At 42.1% G+C, this 13749-nt stretch overlaps 2 protein-coding genes and 1 pseudogene across 3 annotated transcripts; all 3 read left to right on the top strand.

Annotated features, from left to right (window-relative positions):
• The first annotated feature begins 36 nt into the window (after positions 1 to 36).
• Positions 37 to 6108, top strand: LOC118367403 (protein C-ets-2-like). 2 transcript variants are annotated; one of them, XM_035750848.2, is made up of 8 exons: positions 37 to 2078; positions 2360 to 2441; positions 3397 to 3474; positions 3647 to 3721; positions 3866 to 4066; positions 4337 to 4609; positions 4880 to 4998; positions 5137 to 6108. In XM_035750848.2, the coding sequence occupies exons 2-8, from the start codon at positions 2360 to 2362 to the stop codon at positions 5416 to 5418; spliced, it is 1110 nt and encodes a 369-aa protein (XP_035606741.1). In that variant the 5' UTR covers positions 37 to 2078; the 3' UTR covers positions 5419 to 6108. The 2 variants fall into 2 exon arrangements, with proteins under 2 accessions (XP_035606741.1, XP_035606740.1); XM_035750847.2 differs by having other exon boundaries at positions 3364 to 3474.
• A 176-nt stretch (positions 6109 to 6284) lies between these two features.
• On the top strand, positions 6285 to 8138 carry LOC118367399 (apoptosis-associated speck-like protein containing a CARD). Its single transcript, XM_035750839.2, has 3 exons — positions 6285 to 6678; positions 7074 to 7142; positions 7738 to 8138. The coding sequence occupies exons 1-3, from the start codon at positions 6414 to 6416 to the stop codon at positions 7998 to 8000; spliced, it is 597 nt and encodes a 198-aa protein (XP_035606732.1). The 5' UTR covers positions 6285 to 6413; the 3' UTR covers positions 8001 to 8138.
• A 2097-nt stretch (positions 8139 to 10235) lies between these two features.
• On the top strand, positions 10236 to 12621 carry LOC118367594 (dnaJ homolog subfamily C member 28-like; annotated as a pseudogene).
• The last annotated feature ends 1128 nt before the right edge of the window (positions 12622 to 13749 follow it).

Below are 13749 nucleotides of genomic sequence, written 5' to 3'. Positions count from 1 at the left end.
ATTTACAAATGAATGTAGGCCTATTTCTAATTTGTTATTGGGCATTGTTGAGATGAATACATTCGCTTGTCATTCAAAAGCCTGTTGCAACTTGAATAGCCTCACCATAATAACCATAGTGGTAATGAACATTGTATACCCTTCCTGTAGTTTTTTCTAAATACGACTCCGGAAATTGCAACTGATGTCAAAAAAATCTCTGACCGCAAACTTGCACACTGTGATAAAAAGAACCTCATCACAAAGTAGGTTACAAAGTAAGACCGTGTTCCCCTTAGCAAACGAATCATCAAACGTTCTCTGACAAATAACCATCTATCGTCGATGTAGGAAAGGGCATATTTTAAGACCTTTACTTTCTTAGTCTGCAATTCGGCCTATAGATGGTGACTATAGATATGGCTATAATATGATAGACCCAATGCACTTCCGTGAGGTTGAATGTAAAAAGTGACTTTAAACAAATTCATAAAACATTGTTTTATTATTTAATAGTGTGCAAAGTTAGACAATAGAAGATGTGAGTTTCTGTATTTCATTAGAAAATATGTGTCTTTTAATTATCAATGTCCATGGGTTTATCATGAAAGCTACCACACATTGCTTATGTCTCAATCTGGCTTTAACGCATGCATGGAGTAACCTACTTTAGTTTGTCTATCACCATAATATGTTCAGAAAATCGAAACTTTCTTTGGCCTTTTATGTCAAAATAAATTCAACTAAATAAATATCCCAGCTGAGATGATCCCAAGCCCTTTACAAGGCACAGCATTAATAGCCTACTAGTACGCCTAGATTTAGTATGCATTTTCTGTCTTATTCATTTAAATGTTTCCTCATTTGTGAAAGGAAATAACGAAATATATTTTAACTGTCCCTTCAGTCCACTGAACAATGTTTAGGCCCATTTTTATGTATTAAGATAATCTAAGAGACATTTTGATTAAGGTTATAGCATTGTAATATTCTGGAGTTTTTCATTGTGTCATTCAGTTGGTAAACCAGTTGACTTGATGATGGACTCTTCATCATTAGGCCGGCCAGGAGGTTGTGTAACTCGAAACCCCTTGTGTCCTTGTTTGGAGACGGGGGGTCCCAATCACGACTCGTGTGTCTCCCACACCGTGCACGACTTGGCAGCTCACTTTTCCAGATGTATTTTTTCTCTGCTGGGGAAAATTGCGGTGTTTGTTTATACAAGGCGCTTGTGTGGGCCTTATCTGCTCAGGCCACTCACACCGTGATTTCAGAGCTTCAGCATGTAGTTTACGGGCTATTGTTCTGTCGAATGGCTTCAAAAGATATGCTCATGGCCTCCCACCTCATTATAAGCAACTTGCAATTTCTGATTTTTAAAACACCCTATCTGTCCTCCGCCCAGGCTGGCATGGGTTTATGCTTAGTCGATGTTGCCAAGCATAGAAAAAGGTAATGATTTCCATAGATTTTTTTAATGAACAAGTCAATAGCCAATTGATAGGCATTACAGGCGTTTTGGTGTAGCCTATTAGGTCGCTATTGACCTAATTGGGGGAAAACATTTTCTCAGTACATTGGCTAGTTTTATATTGGCCTAATTTAAATAAAATAACTTGTAGATCAAGTTGTATTCCTATAAAATATATATATGAATATACTAATAAACTCTCCATACATTATATGATCGTGAATGGGTTGTCAATTTATCATGGGAGTAAGATAGCCAATTGGGCATGCAATATTAATTAGATTTTGGGCGCTCAATTGACCATTTTATGATACATTTTTGTGAATGGGTGTGTGTCTGGCTGCCAAATCTGTGTTCGTGAGTCGTGGCTGACGTCACGGCCAGTTAAACAGCAGTTTTTTGGGACCGGGGAGTCACGAAGCAAGAGGACACATTCCTTTGCACCGGGGAGCAGGCACGCCCCTCAAAGCTCCGCTGCTTTATAACGGGACTGGGTCGGGCAGAGGGAGACAACACAACTGTAACTCTGAACTCCAAGTGGAAGCAACTGTTCCCGTCAAATACGTACTGGGATACCATCCTGAAATCCAACGAGAGAAACATAGACACCAGAGACTCTAAAATAAAGGTAGGATTTTGCCTCCTGCGAATTTAAGTTTATGTATGCAGCCTGCAAGAACACTTAAAATGATTAAGAATGCAATATATATTTACATTTTCAGAGACCATTTTAAAGAAATCTGATTATACATACATGTAATATATATATATATATATATATTACATACATATTATATATATATATGTATGTATATATGTGTGTGTGTTATACAAAGATGTAAAATTGTATGAAAAAGATGTTCCACAATAAAATGGGCATGACATATGTATTCCACTTTTTCCACACAGATGGATATGTACCAAGCTGGATATTATATGGAAGATTTCAGGACACAGGAAGTCCCTGCTGGTTTGGACTTTGCATCATATGGTATGTCATGTTCTCGTTGGATCACTTATTGATAAACACTGATCAATGCATCAGTTCAGATTGAACTACACCCCAAACCAAATAACTGCCACCAACGCCACTAGAATTATGATTAATCATCAACTTTATTAGTTATCATTGTACACTCTGAAAATAACTTTCAGAGTGTCCACATGTTTCTATGATAAGATTTTGAGCTATGTTTCCTGTAGCTCTGTGTAGTAGTTGAAGGACAACGGAAATGTTTTTATGCATAGTTAGTATCTCATCAGCCCTGTCAGAAACTCAAAGTGAGACCTTGACATCTGCTTCTTCTACCCAACCGAGGGCTGTGTCAGGAAAAGGGGTGCTGGGGTGTGTGTCCATGCACTGTTTGTAGGAATGTCAGTCTGACTGAGGGAGGTAGAGCGAGACGGGGTGGTCGGGTTAAAGACCCTCCCGCTCTCTTTCCCTAATCCTTTCCTCCAGACTTCCTTCTCCAACAGATTTAGAGCCCCTCTCCTCCCCCTTCATCACTACTCTGTCACACTCCCTCCACTGGCGTTTCCTCCTCTTTCCCTCTCTCCCTCCATTCCCTCCACTCGTTTCCCTTTCTCCCTCCATTCAACTAAAATGGGTATGGTTGAGATTTTGTTCTTGGTGCCTCAGAATAGTTGTTAATTAAATAGATCTTTTGATGTGTTATTGTTACTATTATTAAACGTAAATAAGAATAATGAGTATTAGTAGTAGACCATAACATTATTATTGCTTCAAGAATAGCAGTTAGACAGTTTTTAGAGATAAGCTTGTAACCCTTTCATATCAATATAACTTATTACATTCTAAACCAATTCTATTTCTATTCCATTTTGAGTTCTGTTTAGATCTTTATGCCTTTTGACTCATCCCGATCCTTCTCTTCTATCTCTGTGACCTCCAGACTACAGTGATGAAGACCTGTCTTTTCTATTAGACAGTAAAGGACCCGAGCAGCAGTATCCAGAGAGTTATGGGGAGCTGCAGAAGAATCCATGTCCGTACGACAACAAAGGTACGCATATGAAGACTCTTCTAGAGGCTGTTTAACAACCACTTTATTTGACCACTCTGATAAGCATTCTGGGGGAATAAATCACGAGATAGGCCTGTCAGTGACCATTGACTAACTTCCAATGTTGCTCACGTGTTTTATTGTTGACGTCTTTCATTCTTTTTCCCCCCAGTAACCTCCAGTGACTCTGTCCTGTTCAACCTGGATTCATACCCAGAGTTTAACTGTTGGGCATCATACCCAAGTGGTGAGTGTCAGTCCCCTGTTCTCGAATCCATATGTTTCTATCATTTTGAGAATGATTCTATTATCAACACCTGTTGTAGTATTAGAAATGAATGAATATTGATCATGATTGTTCATTCCTTTTTCTCTCTCTATTCATTATTAGATGGGCTGACTTTGGACCAGTCTCAAGCGGGGTTCCAGGATTCCACCCAGACGTACCACAGCCTTGTGCCCCTGTGTTCTCCAGCCCAGAGTGGACAGTTCAGCCCGGGCATGGAGGATGCCAGCACCAGCAACTCCTTCCTCCCTGGAAAAGGAACGAGCCACAGCGGGTCCCCCAGCACTGTCAGCCTGGACCACCTCAGTAAGAAAGACCACACATTTGAGACATAATGCAAAAAAAAAAAAAATTAACCAATGCATGACCATTAGGCATATTTGTGTTTAGAAACATATTGGCAGTTGTTGTTTTTTTGTAGGCTGTGTAATGTCTAATTCAAATAATTTTTCAAGCTGTCTGTTATTACCAGCTCTTCTTTGTTTATTTAACTTGTAAAAATAACCACACAGAAAAATCTATAGGCTATGATTACATGGAAAATATATGCAATGTCTAACTCCTCCTCTTCCATAGGTGAAGCTGAACAAAGCTACACCCGTCGCTCAGGTGAACAACTGTACGACTCAGAAGCACAGAAGACGTCACCCTCCTTCTGGCCAGACTACCCCTCTCCCAGCTACAGCGCATCCCTGCTGCCCCCTCACCACCCTCCATCTTGTTCCTCAACCCCTGGACCACAGCAGCCTTCAGAGCAATACTGCCCCCGTGTGGCCAAACGCAAAAATACACACTCTCAAAGACACGAGAGGGAAAGAGGACAAGTGATGGGAATGTCAGTTTATCCAGGTGAGACTAGTCTCTTATCATGACTTATCATTACTAATGTTATACAAGAGTGTGTGTGAGCGTGGGTAGTGTGTGTGAGCGTGGGTAGTGTGTGTGAGCCTGATTGTGGGTTTGCTGGAGAATGTGCTTTTTTCATTACTGTGTCTTTTAAATTGAAAGAAATTCATAGTATATCTCAAGAGTAGCAGGCAAAAACAATGTTTGTTTGCAGTCTAGGGCTAAAGATAATACAATTCAGATTTTTTTCATATGCATTTTCTCTCTATTCAGGATCAGGGCCCATCCAATTGTGGCAGTTCTTACTGGAGCTGCTTCTAGACTCCGCCTGCTGTACCTTCATCTGCTGGACAGGAGACGGTTGGGAGTTCAAGATGTCCGACCCAGCAGAGGTGAGTTTCTCTACTGATTGTGAGATTTTTACCACTCGCACGGGGAGTTGGAAACCAGCATAGGATTGAGCAATGGGAATATGCTATCATGTGTTTGTGGTTATTTTTTAACAATCACCCCCTTTGTGTTTCATCCAGGTGGCCAAGCGCTGGGGCCAGTGTAAGAACAAGCCCAAGATGAACTACGAGAAGCTGAGCCGTGGCTTGCGCTACTACTACCACAAGAACATCATCCACAAAACGACGGGCAAGCGCTACGTCTACCGCTTCGTCTTGGACGTGCAGGGGATGCTGGGAAAGACGGCACAGGAGGTCCTGGCCAGCCTGAACATTTTACCCACGGGGACAGAGTCCTCCTGGCAAGGCCAGGGGGCACCAGTATCATCACCAGTGTCCAGCGAAGCATGGGCGTCGCAGTAGAGGGAGTGTACCAGCAGCACTGGTTCTCATTGGTGCTATTGTCTCTTGATAGTGTTATGGCTACATCACTAGAAATATGCTATGTAAAACAAGCATGCCTCTTTGACATGTAGAAAATGAATAACATCGGCTCTATTCATGGGATTTCTATCTGCAACATTAGACAATGTTCGGTGTAAAACTTTTATTACCAAGTGATACAGTAGTAGCCATAGCTGTGGGAAGTAGGCGTGTTGAGGTTGCTGCAGCACTACTAAAAAGTATGTAGTAGCCTTCAATTTGATTAGGTTTTAGTGTATGACTTACCTCCTATTAACATCAGCAGAATAAGAGCTCAATGAAACGGTAAGCCCAGCTGTCTCCAATACTAATGTTCTTTATGGTAATGACATGGTTAGTGATGAACAATCCTCCTCCATCCTCAAGTACTTCTTGCCCCCTCTAAAATAATGGGTGCATGACACCCCTGCTTAGCACCCATGCTGTTGAACAATGTTTGACATTAACTTTGACTGTGAGGATCTGTCTATTTTTATACTCTTACATATCTACCTCTTTTATTGCTGACAAAATAAAGCTAAGAGGGACAATGCTTGTTCTGTTGAATATAATGTGTGATTTACATGATTTAGGGAACACTGTTGTTTGTAAAATGATTGTAAATAAACTGTACATAACTTGAAAATACTATTTACATTTTCTGTATTATTTCGAAAGGTATAAAACTAAAATGAGCAGGCAAAAATATATACAAATAATATAATAGATTCGTTAAGATAAATTCGATATGACATTTTTGTAAAAATGGAATGGATTAGGCTATTTTGTTTCTGCTGGAGTCTGCTGATGGACCTCCCCTCGGCCTATGACGTGTGACGGTGCGAATTGTACAGTATCTTGAAGATAATACAGTCAGTAGCCTATTAGACAACAGAATAGAAGGCACGGAGCCGAATCTTACAAAACCTTGTTTAAATTACAGTTTGGCATAAAAAATGTCGAAAACCGTTGGCGATATATTAATTGGAGTCCTGGATGACTTGGAAGAGACTGACTTGAAGAAGTTCAGACGTAAACTCTGTGACCGCAAGCAGGAGCCAAAAGTTCGCAGGGGCATTGTTGAGAAAGCGGACCCCGTGGACTTGGTAGACATTCTGACCCGTACCTTCACTGAAGATGGGGCTGTGAATGTGGCTATAGAGGTCTTGGCTGCAATTAACTGCCAAGATGTCGCAAATGAACTGATGGAATTCAAGAAATGTAAGTCGAATAAAGTAGGAGGCACGTCCATTGGACATTTAAAAATATTTAATTTCATATCTTTGAAAGGTTTAAAAACACTTCAGTTAACCCAAAAGTAGTCTAGAACAAAACCTTATTTGATCTAGGGCCTAAATAAATTACATTGAAATGTCCATAACGTAGGGAAGGAAAACTAAAAGGAAGTTGACAGTTTTACTTTCACTTATGCGAGCATTCTATTTTGCTCTTCTGACCAGAATGATAGCATACAGTAGTATATATTCATTTTCAACTAAAGGTAGGCCTAATACATTCTGCAATAAACACATTTAGATTGCTTGCTGATTTATCTTTAGGCCTACTATTCAATATTTTTCTTCGATTGGTGGCGTCTCATGAAGTCTATTTTACAGCTCCGGGATCTTGCGTAACATCTGGTGATAGAATGGAAAGTGCAACTGGATCAACGAAGATGAACCAAGGTAAGCCCTAACCAGGTGTTATATAGCCTAATGTCTCAAATAGGATGACGTTATTAAAATGTACACTACCGTTCAAAAGTTTGGGGTCACTTAGAAATGGGCCTCTGTACTCCTATTCCATTACAAATCAGCAGTTTCAAGCTACAATAATCAGTTACAACATTAACAATGTCTACACTGTATTTATGATCAATGTGTTGTTATTTTAATGGACAAGAAATTTGCTTTCCTTTCATAAACAAGGACATTTCTAAGTGACCCCAAACTTTTGAACGGTAGCATATGTTTACTGTAATTAGTGATGGTTTATGGGGAAACATTCAATACCCAAAGTATTTATCTTGATGAACAATCACAAAAGTCCTTCCTTTTAATTTCTTCTCCAACATTCTGTAGGTGCTACTGCTGCCCTCTAGAATCTTCAACAGCATTTTTTCACTCCCCATAGCCTATTTAATCCTGTATGAATTAGAAAAAGTTCCTCACGCCTATCCTCGAATTTTCACACCCTACACGCACGCACACACACACACACACACACGCAACATTAACATCACTGCCAAAAGTCCCAAGCCATGTCCTGTCTCTACCTCAGATAAACACTTTGTGGACCATCACCGGACGGCCCTGATCGACAGAGTGAACGAGGTGGAACCCCTATTGGATAGACTCCTGGAGAGGGGAATCATCACCCAAAACACCTACAGTGACGTGAAGGCTAACAGAACCACCCAGAGCAGGATGAGGGAGCTCTACGATGGCCCTCTGAAAGCATGTGGGCCTAAAGGCAAAGATATATTCTTAGATATCCTGATGGAGCTGGAGTCATTCCTAATCAGTGACCTGAAGGGGGAATAATGGAGATAGGGGCCATTCACATTTTTTTTAAGGAAAGCAACAAAAATGTGATGATAATAATGCCCTCTGTTTTACAGTACATTCTTAAATCGGAAAAATGAATTGTCTCCAAAGTTTGCAATAAATGAATACATTTTATATTGGCCTCTGTTTTTTTTTCTTTTCATTAGCATATACTGTGTGGTGAATTCTGATCATCCAGCTTTTTGTAAACTCAACTATAGAAAACATACAAATACATGTAGTAACATAGTGTTATGCAACCTATTCAAATTAGTGAACAATTAACGTCTGCTTAACGTAAGAGAGCCATTGACAGCCTGGTCCTAGATCTGTTTGTTCTGTCTGGTCAATTAGTTGTTATTCTTTGCATAAGGAGCGGCAAGGACTGGCATGATGATGGCACAAACAGACTGGTAACCAGGAGTGTATTTTTTAGTCTCATTAGAGTTTCTATTGGACACATTCAGGTAGGTCCCTCCATTTCGTTCTTTCTGCTTTGTTTGCATCAGTCTTCTGTTTGGTTTATTTTGGTTGCTAGCTAGTGATTACAGGCTAACATCCATATGTGGCTGTCTGTAAACGTAAATGGCATAATGCCGCGCTCATGTGCTAGTTGGAAAAAGGAAACTGCATTTTCGACTTACAAACAGGCTAGGTTGAGCTAGTCTGAACTAGGAAATGGACATTTCCGACTTCCTTGCTGGTTGTAGCTATACAGGTGCTGCATTGGGGCGGCAGGGTAGCCTAGTGGTTAGAGATTTGGACTAGTAACCGGAAGGTTGCAAGTTCAAATCCTCGAGCTGACAAGGTACAAAGCTGTTGTTCTGCTCCTGAACAGGCAGTTAACCCGTCATTGAAAATAAGAATTTGTTCTTAACTGACTTGCCTAGTTAAATAAAGGTAAAATTAAAAAAATTAAATTCAACAAGTTAGCAATTCAGAAATGCCGTTTCCTAGTTCCGATCAACACATAAACGCGGCATTAGCCTTTTTTTGAACGTTCCAATGAATTCTGCCTTTAGTTGCATGTACTACCCATTCACAGTGTCTTTTTTCTTTTTGGGGAGGACACATTGTTTGAATTGTAAATGACGAGACAAGAGGCTTTGATGCGAGTAACCAGTCTTGTTCAGGTACGTCACAATTACATCCGGGTATCTCAAGCACACCGGTAACACATGAGTTGCAGGAATGAACATGAACAACAGATGGCATCACTGTGCCATCTTTACACTGTGCCATCTTTACACTCATAACACACATCATCTGTTTAAAAATGCAGGCCACTTGCACAAAATGTCATCTTTAGTAGGCTTGTGTGACAATGCTTTGTTTAAACAAAACAAATTAATATTGAACAGTCAACTCAATGTATTAGAAATAAAACGTAATAAAACAAAATCAATAGACCATGCTGCGAGCATATTCAAAAGCCACATTTGTTCACAGTAGCTTTTTGTCTTCAGTGTCTATATGTAGTTTAAAAAAAAACATATACTATGTATTTTTTATTAGCTAAGTAATAAATTGCAAATGCAACTTTCGTATATACGGGCTCACTGTAATGCCACGCAGGGCAGAACAGAGAACTGACAAGATGTATGTAAACAGTGTTCTTATACTGTGATAGACATTGTCCCAACCCGTCTGTTGGCCTATCACAGTAGAGGCTGGGCGTGGTTTAAACTTGCCCAGCCTATCGCAAGCGCTCAGGCAGGTCCCTGCCTCTTGGCGCTTCTTGGAGTCCTCCATCCGTCGATGTATAGATTCCTACTGTTCTGGTATCACCCCCTAGTTATAACAGTTGCTCAGTTCCTGCTAATTGTGTTGTTCAGTATTTTTCCATTTCAGTTAAACCTCGTGATGAGCACCCCTCCCTATCACAACTTTGTAAGATACAGCAAGTCATACCATGTGCTCAATATTGTTACATACAAACACAAGGACAAAGCATCTGCTGGGCTGTTATCTACAGTTTTGCATCATGCAGGTCACACCATGTTACTCAGTTCTTCTCACACACAAACAGGCAAGTAGCAAGCAGTTGTTTCATCTCATAATGATGCTCCAGTGCACAAATGCAGACACCTCACACAACCAACATAAGATAATATTTAATCATATATATGCTAATGGCTATAATGTAAAATACAGAATCCAACATTAGCTTGATACTTTGTTTACCCAAAACTCGCGAAGAACGATGCAGTTAGCCGTGAAGTTCAGCACGATTTAGCTTCTAGCTACCGGGGTAATAAAGATGACAGCTAGCTACTGGTGTTCTTTCATAACACGGGCATAGTTACTGTAGTCACCGATTACATGTCTGTGAGGTTACATGCTGCATCTTTAATGCATGTGACAGTACGTGTCAAATGAAGATGTGCATAATTCCATCAAAAAGTGGACTACTACCAGCGTGGGTACCACCAATCTGTTTATAATATCATTCCACTCCTTACCAATCCCTGGCAATGACATGGAGTACAAGGAGGGGCATGTTAGCAAAAGTGGTTCTGGATTTCAGGCTAGACCGCTACCAAAAAAATGTAAACAATGGATCAAAAGCATCCTGTGACCTTTTCAAATGCATGTTTTACATCCCCATGCTAACAATTAAGTGTGGGAACAAGTACAACAGGCATCATCGTGTTTCTTGTCACTGTTGGGCAGGTGTGTGCCTCTGTGTGTCACCAGCAGAGATGAGTTACGCCATACAGCTGTTGATTTACGGTGGGGATTAATGCTGCTCCCCCTGGCCCGCTGGTTCCTTCTCCGCAAACTGTGTTCTGGTCCCTGTGTGAGCTGCAGCCTTCGGGAGAGCTACCAGCTGCTACAGCTTGAGCTTCTGGGTGAGGGTGAGAGTAGCTCTGCGCAGGTGAAAGAAGCCTGCCTGCGCATGGCCACGCTGTACCATCCGTTGCTACGGCAGACGAGGTACTGTTTGCGCGGGTAGAGGAAGCATACGGCGCCCTGCTGGCGCACCAGTCCAGAGCTGTGGGGGTTTGGTGGAAGATGAGGAGAAGGTGAAAGATGTGGCTCCTCAGCACTGCCACGACCTGAGCTATGAGGGCGTGGGCCCAGGGACGCCTAGCCAGCGTGAACGCCAATACCGGCAGTTCCAAGTGGATTGGGCAGTGGAGCAGGTCCTCGACTACCTCCAGAAGGAGCTTGAGACGGCGGCTGCAGCCGAGGGGGCGCTGGTGGAGTGGGACGCCCGCCAGCTCAGCCGGCAGATCAAGGTCATGCAGGCAGTGGAGAGGCTGGTGGAAGACCTCATTTAGGAATCCATGTCCCGGGGAGACTTCCGCAACCTGAGTGGCGCCGGGAAGCCCATCAACAAGTTTGAGCACAACCAGTACGACGACCTAATTACCCTCAACCGCATCCTCATCGACAACGGCTACCAGCCACCCTGGATTGTCATGCAGCGTGACATCAGAGAGGACATTGCTCAGATCCGAGATAGACTGCTGTAGGGCTGGGCGCGGCTCACCGACCCCATGAGTCCCAGGGAGCATGCCCAGTTTCAGCAACTGTGTGGGGCGGTGGCGGAGGACCTTAAGAAACTCAAGTTAAACGTTGGATAACTTCAACCGGATTGCGACCCATGCTTACCATGCAAATGATCCAGTTCAGTTTGGAGCACGAGATCGACCACGCAGAGAAAGCAGCCATTCAAGGCAGACAGGAGAGGAAGAGGGAAAGAGTGAGGGAGTGGGAGAAGCAGAGAAGAGAAATAGAAGGGAGTGGTAGAAGATAAGATTAAAACACATCAACACTCTTAGCAAGTTGGCCTGCTGGCATGGATGCAGCATTTACTCAAATGAACAACGGACCATGAAGGCAAAATTAGATAAAAGGATATTTCAAATCAAACTTCTATCTATAATCCATTTACACAGGTGTCAACACACTTTGAAGAGGATAAGACGGAGGTGTTGAATCATTTGTCTATTATGTCATTTGGAGTGTTTTTGCTACATTGGGTTGATTACAGTAGCGTGTTATAACACACAGAAAACTAGAACAAGCCACTACTACAACACGGTTACGTGACCTTACTGTAACTCAACTGTGCTTTACATTAATGCTACACCGTGTCAGTGTCTGGACCTGAGGACACAATGGTAATGGTATTAGACTGCAATAATCCATTTAATTAATTACTTTTTGTCTAGGTTTATACGCTAAGTGATTCTAATTACATTGATTGGCTTCTTTGCTGAATGAAGGAATGAAAGCATAGAATACTCGATGTTCGTTATGAATGAGCAGTTGACTGAAACTACTTACTCAAATACAGGGAAACAGAAACCTCTGAAGATGTTTTTGTGCACTTCCAGTCAGATGAAAAAATATTGAAATAGGAGGTAAGCTTTCGGGTCAGTCGACCTTCGTCAGAGTCGATTGACTGAATGCTAAGCTATTATGAGTGGAAGTGTTCGGTGACTTTTTCCAGTTTTGCATTTTGCCTCCCGCAACTTCACTAGTCGATTATGGGTGTGCGGTAGATTCTGCCTATGATTGCATTGCAATAAAATAGGTACTCTAACTCAATCTCTTTCTCACTTGTCGTCGTTACTATAATATGTTATATTAGGATTGAGAACATCAACACTATTATCTCCTCACGATCCATCCCAATCTATCCTGGGAGCTGCTCCAATGGCAGCAGGGTTGAAGATGACCATGGGGTTCTTCCCGTTGTCTCCAATATGTGTATCTGCCCCGTGCAGTGCCTGTGTGACGGCCCGTGGGAGGGTGAGTCCTTTGGTCCAGTCGTGGGCAATGTACTGGTGATAAGGGTCGTGGGGGCTCTCGCTTCTTGGAGCGGATGTAGCTCAACATGATACCAAACGTGAAGAAACTAAACATACCTACCATCAGTAGAACGTACACAAATCCCTGAGTTTGAGCCTTAGGCATAGCTCCACCCATTGGGCGAATGGCCTGCTGGGTAGTGTAGTTCTGAGAGAGTACTGGGACCGGTAAACCTGTGCCATTCAGACATTGCTGTAGGAAGGATAGCAGGAGAGTCTGCAGCTCTGTGCCGTTTAAGTGCAGCATTGCTGACCTCTGCTGTGGAAGGGTACTGCTGCTCTGTCAACTGATAAGGGAGGAGAGTCTTGGTCAGTACACTCGCCCAATGAGGCACACACAAAAACACACATTGCAGAAAGTCTAACACAGACACACCACAGCCAATTCGACATGAACACACACAAATGCTGTGGACCTCACTTCTCTGTTCTCTTGCTGTAGATCAATGTAATTTTAGCTTTAGTTGCTCGTATATGGCGTCTGCTTCAGTTTCTGTTGACCTGCCTGAGAGAACTTGGTGTTACACATCTGAGACACAAGTGTAGGACAAATTAGCAATCATAGAAGAAAAATATGTAAAATGAAGAGTGCAAATACCTTTGGAAGCTCAAGCTATTGTTGCTCACAAAGGCGCCAGTAGAAGATGATGATGATGGTGACCTTTTAAATAGAGTACTCCGTTGATTTCGAGGTCTTCATATCCCATAAGGGTATAAACTGTAAGCTAATCTGGTTCCACATACTCTTCCTCTCCAAGACTTCTCTCTCTCTCCGTCTCTCTCGCTCTCTCTCCCTCTTACACACATACACACACACACACTGTGGCAGACACAAAGAGCCTTAACCACGTCAACACGTTTAATGAGACATAGATGTCAGGTCAGAGGTCAAGGTCGGAACCTCCCCATGGTATGGTAGTGGT

This window comes from Oncorhynchus keta, chromosome 34, assembly GCF_023373465.1.
Source record: "Oncorhynchus keta strain PuntledgeMale-10-30-2019 chromosome 34, Oket_V2, whole genome shotgun sequence".
NCBI classification, from domain to species: Eukaryota; Metazoa; Chordata; class Actinopteri; order Salmoniformes; family Salmonidae; genus Oncorhynchus; species Oncorhynchus keta.
This window is presented reverse-complemented; position numbering and strand designations above follow the sequence as displayed.

Coding starts and splice junctions, on each gene's coding strand:
- LOC118367403 (XM_035750847.2), top strand. CDS start 2,360: ATGGATATGTACCAAGCTGGATATTATATGGAAGATTTCAGGACACAG. Junction 4,067..4,336: donor TGTCAGCCTGGACCACCTCA/GTAAGAAAGACC, acceptor CCTCTTCCATAG/GTGAAGCTGAACAAAGCTAC. Junction 4,610..4,879: donor GGGAATGTCAGTTTATCCAG/GTGAGACTAGTC, acceptor CTCTCTATTCAG/GATCAGGGCCCATCCAATTG.
- LOC118367399 (XM_035750839.2), top strand. CDS start 6,414: ATGTCGAAAACCGTTGGCGATATATTAATTGGAGTCCTGGATGACTTG. Junction 6,679..7,073: donor ACTGATGGAATTCAAGAAAT/GTAAGTCGAATA, acceptor TCTATTTTACAG/CTCCGGGATCTTGCGTAACA. Junction 7,143..7,737: donor ATCAACGAAGATGAACCAAG/GTAAGCCCTAAC, acceptor TCTCTACCTCAG/ATAAACACTTTGTGGACCAT.